Raw genomic sequence first — 21,202 nt, 5'->3', positions numbered from 1 at the left:
TTTTACAAGGAGAAAGGAAAAAAAAAAAAAAAAACAACTAAAAAAGAAGGTAAAAAAAAAAAATAAAAACCAAACCTCTTTTCAAAAAGGTACTGAAAAAACCTCCATAACATACACAGGGCTGAGATCACTCACCGTTTGATCCTCTATCAGAATCAAACATTCCTGAGCTACGTCTCGTCTGCCTGCGAGGTGTTGCTAAAATTAAAATCGAAAGAATTAATGTTCATCGAGCGGAAGGAGCGCCGAGCGTTTGTGCTGTGGCAGCGCCGGCCCCGAGGGACCTCAGAGCTCACATGCAGCTCCAGGCCACAACTCCACCAGGGCACCACGGGGACCCTGGGATCCAGCTGGGAATGGTGGGGAGCACACGCTGCTCCCTGCACCTCTGGAGCCGGATTTACCTTCACTGTTGGGCGTTTTGGGGAGGCTGCAGGACGTGTTGGATGGAAGAGTGGATTTCAGAGGGGGCCGCCCACGCTTGGATTTTTGTTTCTCCTCGTCCTTCTTCTCATCCTTCTCACCATCTTCTTTATTCTGCAGGGGACACAACAGATTTTTATTAATGTTTCACTGCTGATTATCAAACTTTTTGCTCTATTAAAAAACTACACTGTGGATGGAATAACTTTTTTTCCTTTTAAACAGGGACAGTGCTAGCCATTAAATACAGCACTACAAACTTATTGAAATCATTACTTTTGTTTTTTTCTTCTGCTTTCTCTTTGGTCCTCCTTTTTCCACAGGCCAGATAATCCGATCAGCTTTCACCCATTCATCATACCTGAAAGAGAATAACAACGTGCTGTTATCACTGCACATAAAAATGTTGTTTGAATAGGAGGATTAAAAGAGTTGAATTACACAAAATATTTATTAGGTAGGAAAAGGCCAACACCAGGCTGGACAGGGCTCAGACCAACCTGGTCTAGTGGAAGGTGTCCCTGCCTGTGGCAGGGGGGTGGAATGAGATGGGCCTTAAGGTCTCTTCCAACCCAAACCATTCCATGACAGCAGAGCATGTATTTACAACACATGCAGCATCTGGCCTTAGAAAGATTAATGACATGTCTAGTCCAAAAAAAAAATCTTATGGGATGAGGGAATGAAGGTACAAATTGCCTTGTCTCTCACCACAAAGCACGGGAACACTCAGGGGACTGACTCAGTTCCACATCATACACATGAGACAGTTTTCACCACACCATGCCTCAGCAGGAAAATGTACCTTTTTTTTGAAAGGTAAAGTTTTTCAATTATGGCAACAAACTGGATGAGATTCTGAAAAGCACAAACACACTAATGCTCCTCAAAATTTCCTGAGGTACAAATAAGGTAAAGGGACACCTGTAAATATTTGGGGAATATTCCCACACTCAAACTTCATGTTGCCACAGAAAGAAATTTGCTTATGGATTTGGAATACCACGAGTCATACACCAGAAGTATATAAAGTAGCATAAAGATTGGCTACCAGGAGAAGCATTTTTACAATCACAGTTAACATTCAATACAAGAACATATTTTGCTGCCAAAATTCCAGTGCTTAATACACTTAATTGTAAATATCTTCACCATTATCAAAGACTCCTTTAAAAGAAAGTCTGCTAGTGCTAACACTGACAGACACAATAAATATCAGGGATACTCCTGGAAGGAGTGAGGATTACTAAGCCAGATGGACACTTGGAAAAATACAAGTATATTCTGACGTTTCAACGCAACACCATGAACAAAATCACTGACATTGAAGAGTGTGAAAGAGTCAGAGCCTGTTCTGTTGAAAATTCAATTTGGAGTCACGCCACTGACCAGCTCCCACTTTATTTCCTTAAAAACAAAAATTTCTTTTGTAAAAGCCTTTGAACAAAGAAATGTTATCCTCACCTTACATTCCAACCGTAGTAATGAACTAAATATAAAACTTCTCCATCATCAATTTCTGTGCTTTTAATACTGGCTTCATAAATTTTTTGAGTCTTTCCACGTCCATATTTTACTTTCACTTTGGTTCCAGTCAGGCAGGGTTCTGTGTCCTCCTCATCCTCTTCACCTTCTGATTCTCCTTTGTTCTCAATTTCTTCCCTGCAGTAAAATGCCCACTAATTAGCAACAATCATATTTTAACATTTAAAGAGAGTAGTCAAGGTAGAAAAAGGCTGCGAGAAAAAAATAAATTCATTTTCTGCACCCTGTCCTGTCTCTGAAGCTCGCTCAGAAACAGATTTTTTTAAATCAAGAACAGGACTTAGGGAGAATAAGGCTAAGTGCCAAAAATATCCAGAAAATTATATTAAAATTTAAACATAATTTATAAAGTGTGCAACTACCTCAAAGCTTATTTTTTAAATTAATATTTTGATTATACCAAGAGGAATAAAAGTTAACTCAGTGTGTGTCTCCTGAACAGGACAGGAAGAACTAACTTCACTTTTTGAAAGATTTGATTTTGACCCATTATTTATAAAAACAGGTTCTTTTACAATTTGCTTAACAGGCTACAGTTTATGAACTGCACCTAAGTTTGAAATGCCATCATAGTGATCTTCTCATGGATACAACCACCATTCCATTGGAAAAAACCCACACTTACAAGAGTGTTTAGCCAAGCTTAAGAGTGTCTACACAGCTCTTTATTAGATACATCCACCTCTTATTACACCTATAACTACTATTTAAATATTATACTCAAACATATGTTCAAGAATTACAACCTAACCCATTTTTAGCTATAATTACCTCCCTATTTAAGGGAGAATTTAGCATAATTCGAAAGTTAAACTACAAAAAATGTCAGCAAGAAAGAGAATACTGAGAAGAACTATGGGCTTGCTTTTAATGAAAAATATTTGCTGGCATTCAGTGGAAGATCAATTACCTTGTAGCAAGCAACTCAGAGGACAAGCAACACCCACATGCTTAAAGGAAACTCTTTGATGCCTAATCAAGTGACACACAATAAAAACAAGGAGCCTGTAGCTTCACCAGCCATCAGCAAACACTTAAAAGGACAGGAGAAGAGGGATTTGCCATTTCTATTTCAACTGCCCAGGGAAGCGTCTTCAAGCTGTTCCCATCCTCACAGCATCTGGCAGACTTACAGCCTGGTCAGCTTGGTGTCTGGAGGTATTGGTGTGATAAAACACCAACACAGCCTTGGCAAGTAAAATGACAGTGAAAAATACTGTCTGGCATCGACCACAAAAAGATGCTTCCATAAAGTACAGCAGGCTCTATGGGCTTGAAATAAAATGTTCCCTTCCCTGCCTGTCTGAGTGAATTAGCTTTCTGATTTTCACACTTCAGTAAGATCAAGTCTGCGTTCTCCTGCCTGAAGAACAGCTCAATTATGGCACAGAGAAACTCAAAGGAAGGTGATACAAGTTAGTGCTTACCTCTCCCTCTGCCTCTCTTCCTCTTCATCTGATTCTTTATCAGAATCCTCCTGTTTTTTAATTTTCTTCTCTTTTTGCTTTGGTGTACTTTTCTTCCCTAGTGGAGTTTCATTTTCTTTCTTTTCTGCATTCTCAGGTGTTTCCTCTACATCTTTGTTTTCTTTGTTACTGTCTTTTAATTTCTCTTGGGTTTTATCCTCTTCACCATCTTTTTTAGCAGGGGTTGCATCTCGGGCAAGTCTTCTTCGTCCCTGGAACAGAAATAAGATCAGTTTAATGACTCCTGTCACCTGCTTTTTCCATAACCTCTCCAAATCTCAGCAAAAACGAGAGACATGCAACTCCTGTTGAGAAGAAAGGCTGGAGGTGACAAAAACAACAAAATACTCTAAAATATTAAGATCAAAGCTTGAAGGTTTTGTATCTGGTTCATCTGGAATAAAGAGGATGAGTTTCTGATTAACTGCTGGAAGATTTCAGGACATTTGTTCAGATGTTTGTTGCTTTGATACAATGGGCCAAAATGTCTTTGTTCACCTACAGCAATACATTATTTAAAGTGCTTGTACAGGAGTACTGAGAGGAGACATCTTCCCCTCAGCATCTTCAATCCTGACAGTCACCTGTGGACATCATAGTCAGAAATTTGTCAGCTTTCAAAAAACTTTAAGTATCCCATTTTTAAAAGGCACTTTGAGTACTCAGGCAGTTGCTGCCTGGGGCTATCTGCAAGTGATTCTTGGAGATCTAGCACAGGATTATAATTTGATTTATTAAAAGTCTCTTGATAGGATCATTGTTTTTAGGCAGAACAAGGAACCAATTAATAAAAAGACAAAAATTCTTACATTTCTTTATCCTTTTTTTGAGTGTCCTCAAAAAGAAAAACCAACTCAAAAATAAATGAACAAACTAAGAACAAAGCTAATGTCATGGCAGGAAGTTCTCTGAGGCTGATGCAGCTTGGAATAACCACTTCCATTTAGATAGAAATATAATACATACTAGAAGTCTCAACTTGTTTACACCATGTCCTTTCATCTATTGATTTATAAGGCCATATATTTGCTTGAAAAGCTGCTTTGCAAGAAGTACTTTAACAGAATGACATTTTAGTGGAACAGAATCCTTAGAATTTGAACAATTTTAAAGTAGCAATTCTTGTCCTTCAGTAGTCGTGCTCTATTAAGGAGCACAAAATGTTCTTTTAACGTAATTAACTGAGTGCTACAGTCATATTCCAATACTTCCAAAGTACTATTTGTATTCTCTGTGGTGTTCAGTATCCACCAGCTGATGGGTCACTGGTCTGATCTATATAACTACTAATGCAACCCTCACCTCTACAGCATTTAAAGACAAATGAAGGCTAAACTTAATTGTTCCTCTCTCTGCTTTTGTCTATATACTGTAATATTTGAGTGGGGTTTTTTTATTAGAAAAGAGACTGTGATAAAAACCAACTCAGAGAAATGGGTCTTCCTTTGATTCTTAGATCCACAGCAGGTTTTTGACATTCCTGTTTCTTGCCAGAAGGCTCCAGGTTCCCTGTGCCTGTGGAAATCCTCACCCACAACCAAGACTGTCCTGCTGTGTTTCGCTGTTCTGATGATACACAGCTCAAAGCAGCTCCCAAGCCATCCCTGAACCACAGCACATCCAACACAGCCTGAGCAAATCCCACACGTGTGGAATATGAAGGAATAATCAAACCTGATTCTGTTTCTGGGTAGAACATAATTAACAGTTAACACTCACAGAACTCAACACTTGTACAAGTGCACCAATTCCAACATGCAATTGCTCCACAGGGAAAACTCATTATGGAAACTGCTCACTGTACAAAGGGGCTTTGTTAAGGACTAAACACAAATCAGTTCAAACCACTCACCCTTGGGGATCTTAGCTCAATTTCTTCTTTCTCACTTTCACTGCTGGAATAATTTTCTTCTGCTTCTTTTTTAACTTCTGTTGGGGGCATTTTTTGTTCCTCTTTCACACTCTCCTCCATTGGTTCCACGTGTTTCTGTGTGTCTTCTATCACTTTTGGTTCATTGTGATGGATGGTCCTAAACTGAATGTTTGCAGAACGGCAATACTCTTCGAAACCATAAAGATACCTACAGAGACAAGTAAGGTCCCCTTTTTATTTAATGGTTCATTCTCTATTTATTAAAGTGCACAAAACCTATTTTCCTGCTCAGTAACTTCAGGAAAATAAAAAAAATTTAAAATAACAACAACCAAACAAACCCAAATAAACAAAAATAAAAAAGCTAGAGAAGATTTTGAAATGAAACAATTCTGCACACAAGTCAAATGGTGAAAAAGAATACAGAGAGGTGCTTCCCACATATTTAACTTCATCCCCAGACAGTTAAGAATTCATGACAGTAAAGCCATGCATGAGCTTGTACTCTGGTAACTCCTGTGCACACTCTAACCCAGTTACAGGTGAGAGAGGTATGAATTAGCTTTTTCCTCACAGAATTAATAAGCAAGTTACAACACACTATCACTGTCACAACACATTTTCATGTGTCCAAGCAACATCATCATTATTATTTCCACTGTAACAGCAACCTAGTACACACTTACCAATTATTCCTTCTAGGATAAACACTTTTCTCTGTAAAATACAGACCTTAAACATGTGCCCAGTTCAAATCCCTCTGAAGATAGTCTCAATATTGTCATCTTCATCAAATTAACATGAGTTGAGTCATTAGTCATCCCTATTTCCAAATTTCCTTAGGTTCGAGTCAAGAGAACCTCATTCTTCCCTTTTACTCAAAAAGCTCAATTGTTTCGTGTCAAACTTCCAGGAGGATAAATAATAAAAATAATTTTTATTTAGAAAATTAGCTTGAAAAATGTCATTGCTAAAAGGTTTCCAATTCAAAAGTTACAACACAGCTGAAAAAGCGAGGGTCAGAAGAAAGACTTATGCATTTATTCATGATTTTACTACTTAACACTGTCACATCCACCATAGCAAAGTCCTAAAGCCATTATTCTACAAATTCTGCAGAAATTATATGTAAATATACAATCTGAAACATGTCTTTTTTCAGTTAACACCTTTCATGAACTTAAAGCAACTGGTATAAAATTCTCCTCAATGCATACGAGATCTAGAGATTGAGCAGTCCATTCCTGTTAATTGCCTTAACTTGCAAAACTGAATCTGCCAAAGCTTATTTTTAAATTTCACTGTTGGCCTCTGAAATGGCATCAGCACATGAGGAAAGTGATAGTTTCTTGATAAGGAAATGAGCAGGATTCTCATGTCTTGGAGCAACAGGAACTTGCACAGCCCTGAATACTCCCTCCTTTCCTCCACCATTTCAATCCTCAGCACTGGGAAATGCTCAGAACTGTTCATTAACCGAAGGGTATCGGCTGCTGTCTCTAAACTATCAAAAATCTCTTGAATAATGTACAGGCTACTGTTAGGAAAAGAGAAAGGAAAAATGTTTTCACCATTATCCAATATGAGGACTTACTTTCTATAAGCAGTTTTTACATTGTAGGAAGCAGCTGAGTTCAAAATAGGAATGCCAAGGTCCATATAAATTTGCTTCCATACAGCACCACTCTCAATCTTTGGGGGGGAAAAAAAAGGAAAAAGGAAATTTACAGGTTTTGTTTAGCAAGAACATTAAAGAATAGTATCTAACAGACCCACAAGCAAAAGACTTTTATAACCATTGAACAGTCTGGGTTGGAAGGGAACTTAAAGCTCATCCAGTGCCACCTCCTGCCAAGGGCAGGGACACCTTCCACTATCCCAGGTTGCTCCAAGCCCCATCCAGCCTGGCCTTGGGCACTGCCAGGGATGGGGCAGCCACAGCTTCCCTGGACAACCATTTATAGATATGAGTGAATAGACATATTTAGTTCAGGGAACATCTAACACTTACATTGTCACACCCACCCTGCTGATAAACCAGTCTAAAAAGTTTGAAGAGATTAAGGTCCTTGTAGCCCAGAACTGGTGGTTTATTGATAGGAGTACCTGAATAAAACAAAACAGAAACAAGTTATCCCAAAGAACAGCAAGTTGCCTCTTCCATTCCTTTAGCACACATTTGATTACAAGTATCTTTCTGCATTTTAAAAACTGAATTAGCTTAAGGTATGTCCCAAGTCAGTAGTTTCCAATCACCAGTTAAGGCATCACCCTCTTTTGAATGCACCATTATCTCTGGGCGGTTTATCAGCCACCCAGGTTTATTAACAACCCCCATCCACTGGCTGCATCCACCCACTGCTCCTCTCGTGAGCAGGGAGGACAGCCAGAACTGCAGGAAGCTCCAGAGAACACCTGAGGAACGCAGGAATAGAGCAACGTGTGAAGAGATGAACTCAAAACATTATGGGCTGAAAGGAACAAGGAAGAAGCAGAGATGTTGGATTAGAAAGAGAAACTCAGGCAAATTGTCAGAATGTGGAAAAGCACAAGACCCTAACTGGACATGAATATTTGGGACAGTTCCAGGGAAAAGAAAGAACTCAAATCTGCTGAGTGGCAGTGACATAAAGAACAGTAATTATTTGCAAAAGGAGAAACCAAAAGTGACTTAGGGCAAGTGGCTGCATATGTAGACAATAATCCTCCCAGCAAGGAAGAATATAAAACCTCTTCCCTGCTGCTTCATATCTTCCTTTATCTTCATGCAATTATATTTGGAGTCATTAAAATAATTTTATAGGACTTTGGGAATACTGTCATGATTCCAAGAATCAAAACATTTATACTGAGAGAACAGAATGTAGAACTAATCTAGTGGGAAGAGAAATCTTTATATAAGGACAGAGAAGAAAAATAAAAAGCAAACAGGTAGGGGGAAAGTCCCAGTCCTGAAGAAGACCTGCACATTGCTGAATCCTCATACTGGCTTAAAGAACATTTCATGGACTGAGTCTTCAAATTCAGCACACAAATGCTTTCTTCTTTTGCCTTCACAAGGTCCTGACATCCCTACTTGTTCTGTAGTCTATGAGTGTTTAAGGAAGAGAAGGAGAAAGGAGGAGAACAGGAAAGAGGGAAGAATCAGGCTACATCCAAGGAAAATTGTGGATGAGCCCAGCAGCAGAGTGATTTCTTTCCCCCCCCAGCTTAGCCTTTTATTCCCCTAAGGCAGGTTATTCTCCAGAAACACTGGTTATATACACAGGAGGCCTCAAAATTACGTTGGATGAGCTCCAGAACACTGCTATGATACATGCTCAATTTCTAAAGAACTGGTAATATTGAGCAGCTTTTGAACTGTTCTTTTGTGATTCTGTGGTCTAGAACACACCTCATTAGAAGGGATACAGACCCTCTTTTACAAAGGCAGCTTGATTTCCCTATTAATTTTAACACCACCCCCCCGCCCCCCCAAAAAAAAAAGAAAGGGGGAAATATTCGGACTCTACAAGCACTTCATGTTTTACCCTTAGCTCTCTGGTTACTTCAAATTCAAACACATCAACATTTTCTGTACTCTATGCTGCTATGGAAATATCATTCACGTAACTGCTGTCAAGAGAAAAGAAAGATTAAAAAAAAAGGAAAAGGGCACCTCTAATCAATCTACCTCCATACCAAGGCTACTGCAGGATGAACACAGTATTTGAAATACAGGATTGAAATGGTGACTTCATGAGTAAAATGAATAAAACCAATATACTCTAAAAGACAAAACTATCTGCAGGCTTGAATACATTTTTTTAAAAGAGGCATAAAACCTTCCATTTTAGTGTCAGTCTCATCACAACTGCAAACGCCTTATGCAACAGCAGCTCTCCCAAGCAGCAGGTACATCCTGCTCCCTATGCAGAGCACATGCACTTCTGATACAGGTCTGAAGCCAAGACTTCAACTATTCTGATTTATTAAGCCTCACTTAATTCTGTAAAGACAGACGTTTAAAATACACTGTTTTATTTTTCTAGCTACAGGATAAAATAGAATCTTTTAAGTTGTCTCTTCAGGTATCACTGCTCCATTTGTGCATGGTAAGAACAGTTCTGCACAGAGACTTGAGGATGGCAAATCTCCTTTCTCTGCTGGTTGGGCTTCACCATCCATGAACAGACTCCACAGCTTCCAGCCTGGGATTAACAGCAGCAGAGCTCTCAGCCATGGCTGTCACATCCAGAAATCAACTGAGGGCTTATTTAACGGGCTGTGAACATTAAGAACGTCTTTGTGAAAGAGAAACAAAACCAAAACACCTCAGGGAGGATTTGAGTTCCCTTTGAGTGCTGTGCCATTAAAGAAGTGGACTGGAGATTTAAAAAAAAAAAAAGGAGTAAAATTCAGCCTTACCTCTGTCTTCCATAAACTTGTAAAGCTGTTGGAGGAAGTTGTCCCTCTCTTCAGGATCAAGCTCTTCCTCAGGCTGTGAAAATAAATGCAGTCATAAATGAAAACAGCAAATATGCAAAGTAACCATTTATTTGTACAAAAGCCTAAGAGCAAGAACTAAACCCAAACCACTTCCCATTTGGCCCTTAACCTATGTAACGGTGAAATATGCAGAAAACAACATTTACTCAGAAAGACTGAAGTGGTACCTCAGGAGGAATACAAGAAAATGCAGGTCAGGGAAAGCATCAGTCCATGACAGAATGAATGAGTGACCCTCAAAATGAAAACACTAATACACGTAGCATACCTGCCTAACACAGAAGAGGTCTGGTATTTACAAGACAAAGAATTCACAGGAATTCCAGGGGTTTTTTTGGTTAGGTTCTTTTGATTTGTTTGGGGCTTTTTTGTTTAACTCATTTTCCTTATCCTGACTTCTGCTCAGGTTGCAGAACAATTTTTTCTCCAACCATACCTGGATTTGATGCTCCAGACAGTATTTATTTTGTAATTAAGTTCCAATGCTTGATTTCAGCTCATATTTGGAAAAACCTTTAAAGTGACTTCTATAATCTGTTATTATTTTAAGTTCCTTAGTTTTACCTTTATAACTTAAAGCTTCAAAGAGATAAACACTTATTAACTTTATGGCAAGCAATCCACAGCATGAAATAAAGATATTCTTTTATTCCAGTGAAAGTCATTAAAATAAAGTAAATTTATTGGGGTGTGGAGGAGGCAGGGAAAAGAAATAACATCCACGTATCTTCATGGAATTTTGAGATTCTAGCAGAGACCAAAAAAAAAAAAAAAAAAAAAAAAGAGGAAACCTTTTCCCTGCAATGCTTTCTGCATGCCACTTTCTTCCTGCCAGCCTGGCAGTTTGCACAAGGCAGGCTGCAGCTGTCTTGAAGGAAAGATGTACAGTACGTGTCAAAAAATCTTATCATTACATTATTAAAAATAACAGGAAAGTGACAAGCAGTTCCAGAAGGAAACCAGAACAACAATTTAAATTTCAGTCATCTCTGCATTCGGTAAACTTTAAGCTTCAAGGCAGGGAGATAGGCAGGGAAATGGGGATGTACATGCTAGTGGCTTGCTAACCAGAAAGCAATCTGCTCAGCATCAGAATGAATCCCAGCCCTGCCTGCTTCACCGAATTCTGAGCTTCTAAACCCAACAGGGCTCAGCTACAATCAGGCAGAGACAATATCTGTGTCTTACTTTGCTAATTTTTCTTGGGGAATAATTGGAGGAAATTAAATGTGTAATCACAACACTGTACAGCATCAGTTACCATTTGCTCAGCACATTATGGGGATTATATAAGGAGAAACAGTTATCTATAGAATTAGCATGCTCTTCCAGGTTATCAAGTGAAGTATTGCTATAGAAACCACAGCTTTTTTCTCTCTATCTAGACTGCAAAATAACTTCAAGATCGAGAAATTTCTACCGTTTACTGTAATGTTTAGTGACTATAGGCAATTCAGCTCAAACTGTGCAAACTAAATACATCTAAGTAACAGTAAACATTCAGAATTACTTCTGAATAGTTAAATTAAAGCCATTTCTTCAGTGTGGGCACAATGCCAAACCAGAACTGTGGGTCAGAACAGCAGACATGTAGGTTAGAAATACCAATCTTGCAGCCAGAATTTAACTCTTCCACTGAGACTAAGTACTTTCAGCTGAAGAAAAGCAAAAAGGAAAGATGAAAAGCTTTATAGGCTTGGGGGCATAAAACCTGTCTGCAATAATCATCCACCCGTGTGAGATATCCCAAATTCTGCACCTGCTTCTCTCTGTTGATGGTGTATGAGCCCACTGACAGAGGGAGTCTGAACTGTGCCTGGTACTGATGCCAGAACAGGCACCAAATCCTTCTGAGGAGTCACTTGAGTGACTATGTCACCATAGAATCATGGATCAGCTGCTCCTTTGCTTCTGGCCAAAATGAGAAAGACCAACCCTCCATGGATATGCTTATTGCAACATGAGGATGTCATTTTTTTACCAGGGTTATCCGTTTGGAACTGGACGTAAAAGAATTCCCAAGACTTTCTGGTGTTGTGATTTAGAGCTGAGTTTTACTTAAAATATATCAGCCATCATAAAGTCATAGAATGGGTTGGGCTGGAATGGACTTTAAAGACCATCTAGTTCCAACTCCTCTGCCATAGGGGTTCATCTAAGCTCCTGTAAATCTGCACCCAAATCAAGGAAACACCTGAGAAATGTTGATGCCATAACCTGTGATCACCATCAGGGAGCAAACGGAGAGCTGAAATTCTCAGCATTGATTTCCAGCAGGAACCAGGGTAACAGTGCTGCTCTCCAAAACTCACTGCTACTATTCAGACATTTGTGCCCATTTTAGACTGAGCATAAATAAATCCACAGTGATAATTGTTTAAAACCACTTACTAAAGAGAGTTCTGTCTCTCCATTTCATTTTTTCCTATACAAAAAGGGGAAGACTGTAGCCAAAGGTAAGTCCAAGTGAGAGGCAAAACAACATGAAAATTTTAAGCTGCAGGAGTTCAAAACTGAGACCTTTCCTCTGTTCATCCAATACCCACAGCTAAATGCAACATGAGAAAAACTTTTTCATTTCAGGATGAGAGGCTGAATTTAATTTAAATGAAAATAAATAAAAATATCCAAGATGCCCCTTTTCTAACTAAAAGATTGAAATTTTATGCGTTTGAGATTTTTTTCCTCCTTTCTGACGAGCAGGCCACATCCATTAGAGAACACTGTAAATGGTAAAACAATAAAATCAACAGTGAACATTATCTTTGTATAATGGACATGTTCCTTTCCCAACTCCATTTCTTACTTCCTTCCAAGCAACACTATCAGCATTCATGTATTTTCTAAAACTCTATGCTAAGAACCATGAAGCATACAGAAAACGTGTAGAACACTTGTAACTGGTTTTGCTTCACTTGGTTTCGAGCCACCATGAGTTTTGCTTCTGCCCCTAGCATGATTTTAAACAAGAACGTGGCTCTGTTATCTTGACTCATCATTTACTCTACAGAAAGATGTTAAAGCTTCTGTGGGTGCCAACCTTTAGGGCTGAGTGGGAGCACAAAGGATGAAACAGTTTCTTCTACAAAAGAAAGAATGAATCTCTACCTACAAGCACGTACACCCTGAACTCAAGCAATACGAGGTGGAGCTACCAGGGACAGATCTTTCTTTCATGTTATAAATAGAATGACAAGACCATAAATGCTTCTGTGAAAGAAATGCAGGTGAAGAGGAAGAACAGCACACACAGGATTTGGAGTTCAGAGGAGGAGATGATCAAGACAAGCTGCCAGAATTACAGTTAATGTAATTTTGTTGCTTCAGAGTACTTCAATGCGATTTCATCACTTGCACATTTGCTTTCTAACGCCAAGCTTGAAAACTAATTAAGGAAATGACAAGAATTAAACTGATTGCAACAAGTTAAGAGATTTAAACCACGTGGAGATGAGAGTGGTCTTAAAATGTTAATTTGTACCAACAAGAACCAGAAATTCCACAAACCAACAATGACTCACTCCAGAGCTGTGCCTCAGTTTGCAACTTCTCTTGGAGTGACATTCTGAGAATGCCTGTTTGTATAAAACTGTGAGCAAGAAAGTCTTTAAAGAACATTTTTGCATGGTATGATGCAGGCTGTGCTTCACAGTAGCCAGAACTCCTACAAATGCACACATGCATGAGAAGGAGGATTAGCTAATCAATGTTTAGCTATTTTTAAAGGCTATTCTGTGCATTACACATCACAGCTGCTTAGGGGGTTTTATATATATAAATAATATAATCTTAGAATGGTTTGGATTGGAAGGGATCTGAAAAACCATCTTGATCCATCTCCTGCCATGGGCAGGGACACCTTCCACTATCCCAGGTTGCTCCGAGCCCCATCCAACCTGGCCTGGAACACTTCCAGGGATGGGGCAGCCACAGCTTCTGTGGGCAACCTGTGCCAGGGCCTCCCCACCCTCACAGGGAAGAATTTCTTCCTAGTATCTAATAAACCACTTCTTTCTGAATATCACCCTTCATTAACTTTGAAATTACTGTTTTCCTGTACTTAACTTCTAGAGTCAGCTATTTCCATGTTATTTTAAAATACAAATAGGTTGCAACAGACATGGAAATTTGGTTTGATTTTATATGATCTCCCACAGTTACTTAGAGCAAAGCCTACATGGGGAACAAGAATTATCTTGAAGCAAAATGTACATATTGTAATAGTTGTCTACTAATTATTTGTAGGAATTTCAAGCCTCCTAAAACACATCATGGATTTCTCATCCTTCCTTTATGGACTTAATGCTAATAAAATATATGGTAACAACTTATCACGAGAACTGAAATCCTCGCTTATTTGCAGAATAGGAACATTGGAAAATGCCTCTGGCATCTTCCCTTTTCAAAGACGTAAAGCAATTGTGACTGATTTTTTTGATGCCGTTGTGATGCAAGAACCTTAAAAACGTTAAATGAACATACCCCGTTAAACATGCTACACACATACATCCTCCAGGTGTCTGTCAGAAATAAGCCAAAAAGAAAATCCCTCTAAGCAAACACCTGGATGTGCTACAACTCTTCCCTCAATGAGCCATGGAGACCAGCTAGCTGGAATTTTTTTCTGAAGAAATTCCTTGCCTTTACTCTGGTCTTAAGTGAATGTATCTGTTAAGAATGTATACTGAAAAGATATTTCAAATAACTGCATGTTAAGATCTTGATTCTAATGGAATCAAAATGGCTCACAGGGAGACTGAGAGTCAAAACCAAATGTTGTTTACACATCCTCTTGTAAAAACAGGGAGTATTTGAATATTTAAGCTTGAGAAACAAACGTGATGGATTGCCATGGATTCCACAGCTTCTCCTACCAGCACATTTACCTGTCTGGAATCCTTTGCTTCACTACGTTATGTTTAGATTAGATTCTTCTTTCTTCTTCCCTGACAAAACAACTTAAATACAAGCAAATACAGTACTAGATACAACCTGTTTTGAATAAAAATCAGGTAATGTTCCAAAAGCTTTTACTTCTATGTGGAGATACTGGAGTTAAGATTTTCTCTTTCCTTTTAGCTGCAGTGCATTGACAGCCAAATGTACCCTCCAAACACAGTTAATTATCTTATTCTGACATGTTGAAGACTGGGTAAGAACCAAAAGCAATATCCAGATTTTTATCTGGAGTCAAACTAACTGAGTGATTCTTGTAATCTTCATTCGATCAAGAATTTTTTTGTGTAATACCTCTGGAGTTTTTCACTTTTTATGAAATGCGTTATTAAAACCTCAATTGTTAACAGAAAATAATCCTGAGTTGCACCATGTATTACCAAAATTCCAACAATTTGAACATGCTGAGTAGCTCTGTGTAATGCAATCCCTGTTAGAGTCCATGACAAGCAATTTCCACATTGTCCTCCTTCCCAGTCAACTCTGGACCACACAAGTCACTCACCATGGATGAGGAGGAGAAGCACCAAGCCAACACTAAATTTGTTCCCCCTCCTTAGCTTACAAAAGTCATGTAAAGCCTGGAAACCTGGTAGTACCAATTCTACCACCTCTTAAAGATGGCATAAAAGGCAACACAGTTAGGAAGACAGTTTCTGTCAAAACAAAGTTGCAGATTTTTAACCCAGCCACTGGAAAAATGGCAGGATCTAATGTCACCAGCTACAGCAGATCTCTCTGCTCCATTATCATTATAAAAGATCCTACTTCAGAAAAATAGGATCCTTTCCATTCCAGAATTAGACTTTTCTGACTGACTTTATCCTGTGATTACATATTAAGTAGGTCTGTGTCCATTTGATTATTTAATGATGGCCTATCATGGCTGGGCAGCAGCTGGACAGGCCCTGACAGCAAAGCTGCTGTGCATATCAAAAGATGGGAATGGGGGGAAATAAAAAGGTGTTTTTAATAATCTCGCTCCCATCTCTAATAATATAACCAATTACAGTTCTAAAACAAAAAAATCCACTGAGAATATTCTGGGAGAGGATGGACAGAAGCTATTTTTGACCTTGATTAATAACAGGAAGCACTCTAGAAAATGTAAAATTTCAGTAATTCAACATCTGTAATCAAATACAGACAAAAACCCTCCAATCATTCACTTGTCGATTCTCTCTGCAGCCACTATTACTGCCTCTCTAGGGGAAAAGAAAATAGGAATTCCTTAAATTCCCTAAATGTTGTCTATTGCAATATCTAGCACGGCCCACAATTAAAAATATGTATTCTAACAGCTGAATCAAGAATTTGATTTAATGGGCAATCATGACAGTTCTGCTCTGACATTATCTAAAAAGATTCGTATCTACCCTCTGCTACACAGCTCCAGCATGAAGATGCTCACCTTACATGCCTACTTGTCACCTGGAAATAATGGATTCCACAGCTTCTCCTATCAGCACATCCACCTGTCTGGAATCCTTTGCTTCACTATTTTACATTAACAACATCCTTTAAAAATAAATCTCTATTTCTTTTACAGGCATGCCTTTTTTTATTTTTTTTTAAACCACCAAGCTTCCCCCTCCCCCTTCTTTGTTTGAAACACACAGCACTTTATGCAATAGGCATGAAAAACGATAATAAAAACAGATATTAGAAAACTAGTACGGCAATCCTTGATTTTCAGTGACTGATACTCTGCAATTTTGATCAGCGTTAATACAGACAGAGCAATAGAGACTGCAACAGTTCACACCCTGCAAAATGTGGCCTATTCAGTCTTTTTCACTGCAAACAGAGGGGAAAAAACCCAGAGGATTTTACATTTCTGCACACATTTATCTTAGATTTATCTTATCATACCATTATTCCCATACAGACATCTACCCCATTTTCCAAAACACTGATATCAAAGCATAAAATTCACACCTAAAAATAGATTCTTATTGTCTGTTTTTTTTTTTTTTTACCTGGAAAGATCTTCCCTGGCTGCAAGCTCCACCAGACAGTTCCCAGATCAGAAACCCAAGTCAAACCCCCATCCCCAACCACCACGCTCACATCACCGATTAAAGCACACGATCCTTACCTAGGAGCTGCATTCTTTCAAACGTAAAATGGTTTTACTTCCTTTCTATCTAATCTGCCCACTGCCTGGACATATTTTCAGCCTGACTTCCAAATATTCGCTCGCGCTCGCTCTCTCCCCGCGCGGCGGCCGCAGTTAACCGGCATTACTTACATTCTCTTTCGCACACACCCCAAAAAATTAATAAAACGAAACAGTAATACTAAGGAGAAAGCGAGGCATTAGATGAAAGGCAGAAGGAAGGGCCAGCCCATCTCCGAGCCCCCGGCCAGCCCCGGCTCCCGCGGCCGCTCCCCGCGCCTGCGCCGCGCCCGCTCCCGGTTGCCCTGGGAACGCCGAGGCCGCCGCCAAGCGCCATCGGCCATTCCGGGTGGGAAGGGAAGGGGAAAGGGAAGCGGCGTTTGACCTTCCTCCCAGCACACAGACCGCGCTTGGGGTTTGCGGTTTATGTTTTCACGGTGTATTGTGAGAATGGCGCGGTGGGAAAACCAAAAAATCCCGCAGTGCCTCCCTTCCCCCCTCCCCCCACCTCCGCCCATGCTTCTAAATCCAACATCCAGGTTACAACCAGGGAGCAGAAATAGAAGGGAATTCTCTAACGACAGTTTTGATGGCACGAAGAAACTGGCTAACTTTATGGAAAAGGAGCCACTTAAAATATTCCAATGCAGAAAAAACATTTTACTGTTCATATGAGAATCATAGAATCACATTCCATGATTTGGGTTGAAAGGGACCTTAAATATCATCCAGTTCTAATTCCCTGCATGGAGACACCTTCCACTAGACCAGGGCACTCCACACCCCATCCAACCCGGCCTGGAACAATTCCAGGGATGGGGCAGCCACAGCTTCTGTGGGCAACCTGTGCCAGGGCCTCAGCACTCTCACAGGGAACAAATTCTTCCCAATGTCTAACCTAAATCTCTCTCAGTTTAAAACCATTTCCCCTTGTCTTATCACTCTATGTCTTTGTTCAAAGTCCCTCTCCAGCTCTCTTGGAGCCCCTTTAGGCACTGGAAGGGACTCTCAGGTCTCTCCCAGAGCCTTCTGCTCTCCAGATGAGCACCCCCAGCTCTCCCAACCTGGCTCCAGCCCTCGGAGCAACTCCCAACAGGTCTCTCCTGTGCTGAGGACCCCAGAGCTGTACAAAAAGCTCCAGTGGGGTCTCACGAGAGCAGAGTAAAGGGGAGAATCCTCTTTTTGATGCAGCCCAGGACACGTTTGGCTTTCTGAGCTGTGAGTGCTCGTTGCTGGCTCACGTCCAGCCTGTTAACCATGAGAACTCCAAGTGCTTCTCCACAGGGCTGCTCTCCATGAATTCCTCTCCCAATCTGTACATGCCCCAACACGTTAGACAAAAAGTCCATCCACCACATCATTCTATGATTCCCAACCTAACACACAAGAAGGTCAGTCCTGTACTGCTCTAAACAGCATTTACTGCCCTGTGAATTAGCTCACAGTTTCAGTCAACCTCCTGCTTTTGAAATTTTTGTCTTTTTTTTTTTCAAATCGCACTGTTTTCAGAAAAAAGTTACTTTTTATATAACCTACATAACAAAGGAAAATACAAAAGAAAAATACAAAGATACTGCATTGAAGGTGGAACTACTACTATTAGGGCTCAACATAAGTTTTTTGGTTTTGCCTTTTCTTTTGACCCAGAACTTTTCACTCTTCTCTGCCTTGAATTCCTAGTTTCTGAGATTTGTCTCCAGTTTCTTCACTGGGTAACAGGAGACAAGTTGCCACTGCTCACAAATCCCAATAAACACAACTGTAGCAGAGAGAAGATGAACAGGTCTGAAAAGACACTGAAGTGAGCTAAGTCTGAGAATAATATATTGGAAAGTGCAGGATTTTCAGGCAAGCAAGTTATAAAATTATTCCTAAAAAAAATGACAAATTGTCCAGACTCACCGCTACTTCTTCAGTTTTCTCTTCTCTTTTTTGTTCCTCTTCATCAGTTTCTGCAGCAGCTCCCTCCTCCTCATCACTGCTGGAGGACTCCAGAATTTCACTGATGTCCATTTTCCAGTTCCGAGGAACACCTCTGGTGCTGAGAAACGTGGTTGCCTCCTGTAGCCCTGCAGAAGAAAGGGCCCTGGCTTTACCTCATCTGCAGCATTCAGAGTCACAAAGCAGTTTTTATTTCCTTTTCACCTTCTTGTAAATCACAACACGAACTTAAATGCAATGAATAAATCACAGATCAAGCACCAAAGGCTTACTTTGCTCTTTCCAAAATATCATCATGCCTTAGATTGAAAAAAAAAAAAAAAGAAAACAAACCACTGCCTAGAGAGATGTGACATTAATGTCTGGAACAGAGGAAAAACATATTAGTGAGCAAAGGAGTGATGGGACAGGCACAAATCACACATGTACAATTGTAATACCTCAAATTCTTTTCCTTGAAGAGGTGCTCTAAGGGTGGAAAACAACAAAGCAAAACAAACCCAGATAACCCCAAAATCTGCCCCTCAGTCACAATAAAAGACTTTAATAAAGGAGCCAGAAAAACACCCAAAAGAAGAACATACTGCAATGAACTGCTCAGTGTTACTGGAGAAGAAAAGGCACCAGTTTTTAACACTGCTGACAGAAAAACCTCCAGACATTGGTCTCAACTCTGGTTTTTTTTGAAACCATTAGTACCTTTGGTTCCAAAATATTCCCTTGTAGCAAGGAACGTCACAACCCAATTATGTTCTGCACACAAAGGGGAAAAAAGTCCCTTTCTCCAATTTATCTCAAACCTGGCATCTGCTATTTTTTTTTGGCTGTTCTAAAGTTCTTGTACTGTGAAACAGCTATTAAGAACAAAGTAGAAGAGAAATCATTTAATATTAGACATATCAATCAAAACTACCTCAAGCTTTCATTTGAAGCATTTTAAATCTTGACTTGTTAAGGAGCTGCTCCACACCTTTACTCAAACCAGATACTGTTGTTGTTGAGTGGGGACTTTTTTGTTGCTGGGTGGCATTTTTTACTCTAATTTTTAATAAATAAAATCTAAGCATTTCTCTTTAACACATTTCATGTTTTGATGGATTGTGGTATCCATGTCATCCATCCATTCATCCATCCATCAAATTCTATAACTGTATTTTTAAATTAAGTATTAATCACAGACTGTTGTTGTTATGAAGTTTACACCTTGCTGTCTGAGTATCATTAATGTAAATAGTGTTTTGAGCAATAGCACAAAATTTTAGCATTAGGAGAGGTAACTATATATTCCATTGCTCACTGACATTTCAAACAGACTACCCTGAAAATACTCTATTCATTTTCCACAAATTTGGACTGGATCAAAATAATAAAAATCAAATAAAGAAGATTTCTACTAGGTGGTATTTTAATAAGGCAGCAACTACATCTGAAGTTTCTCTAATTTATCCCATTTAAAAAGGTTTGCAAAATATCCAAGAGCAATTATCAGAAATGAACAAGTCATCATTTTTCTGCAAATGGTTAAGAAGCTTTGTATGAAGTTACTTCTTTTAAACACCTTGAACTGATTCTAGCTTACCTTTTCTAGGAGAGGACTCTGATTTTGGTAAGTTTTGAAGATCTAGTTCCTTAATGTCTTTTCTTGCTATTGAGTAACTGTAAAAGATAAGGTTTTGTGATTATTTTTACATCACAGAAAAGCCAACATTTGACATAGAAAACCAGGAATTTCTACGATTTTCAAGTTTTAGTGCTCATTTGCAAGACCCTTCCTAACAACTAATTGCATAAGGCACCTGTTATTGTAGGTCCTAATACAAGAGTAAGATACCCAGCGTAAGTTTCCAACCTGTCTTTGAAATTCAGGCATTAAAGTATCCTTAAATAACAAAGAAAAAAATTGTAAATGTTCTTTATTTTAAATGCTTATCTGCACAAATTTGCAAAGGTAAAACACATAGGCAAAAATAATTTTCTGAACTGAAAATATTCACAAGAATCAACAGCTGCTCTCCAAAACAAGGATCTAGCTAAGAGGACAGAAGCAAGTCCTCTATTTTCAAAATGCCTTTTTACTAGTACAGAACAACAGTGAAGCCAATTCACAGATTTGCATTGATAGACAGTTGATTCTAATTTTTAAATTACAGAAGTGTTCTCACAGCAAAACATATGGAGGTTGTTCTGTTCCAAAGCCATACTGGATATCCAGTCACTGAGTTACAAGAGAAATCCTAACCAAACTGCAGGGAAAGCCTTATAAGTGAGTTAGTCTAATACTTTTTTTCTTTTTTCCTTCTTCTTTTATTATTTCAGAAAATCTGGAGTAAAACCTCAGGAATCAGAGGCTGCCATTTTCAGAAGATAAAGCTATCATGCTATGGGGGGGGC

The 21,202-nt window shown here is 39.2% G+C and overlaps 1 protein-coding gene across 4 annotated transcripts in view; it reads right to left on the bottom strand.

Moving 5' to 3' along the window:
• The window catches only part of ARID4A (AT-rich interaction domain 4A), a 47,502-nt gene that overhangs the window by 7,945 nt on the left and 18,355 nt on the right, over window positions 1–21,202 (bottom strand). For 3 of the 4 annotated variants that reach the window (XM_032113515.1, XM_032113516.1, XM_032113517.1), the window contains 11 exons: window positions 20,391–20,467; window positions 18,773–18,939; window positions 9,715–9,787; window positions 7,319–7,413; window positions 6,902–6,999; window positions 5,287–5,515; window positions 3,396–3,646; window positions 1,888–2,085; window positions 700–784; window positions 405–537; window positions 136–198 (listed from right to left, as the gene is read on the bottom strand). In XM_032113515.1, coding sequence (XP_031969406.1) covers window positions 136–198; window positions 405–537; window positions 700–784; window positions 1,888–2,085; window positions 3,396–3,646; window positions 5,287–5,515; window positions 6,902–6,999; window positions 7,319–7,413; window positions 9,715–9,787; window positions 18,773–18,939; window positions 20,391–20,467 — 1,469 coding nt within the window. The remainder of the gene's footprint in view (window positions 1–135; window positions 199–404; window positions 538–699; window positions 785–1,887; window positions 2,086–3,395; window positions 3,647–5,286; window positions 5,516–6,901; window positions 7,000–7,318; window positions 7,414–9,714; window positions 9,788–18,772; window positions 18,940–20,390; window positions 20,468–21,202) is intronic. The other variant, XM_032113518.1, reaches the window with a different exon arrangement.

The sequence above is a fragment of the Corvus moneduloides genome, chromosome 6, assembly GCF_009650955.1.
Source record: "Corvus moneduloides isolate bCorMon1 chromosome 6, bCorMon1.pri, whole genome shotgun sequence".
NCBI lineage: Eukaryota > Metazoa > Chordata > Aves > Passeriformes > Corvidae > Corvus > Corvus moneduloides.
This window is presented reverse-complemented; position numbering and strand designations above follow the sequence as displayed.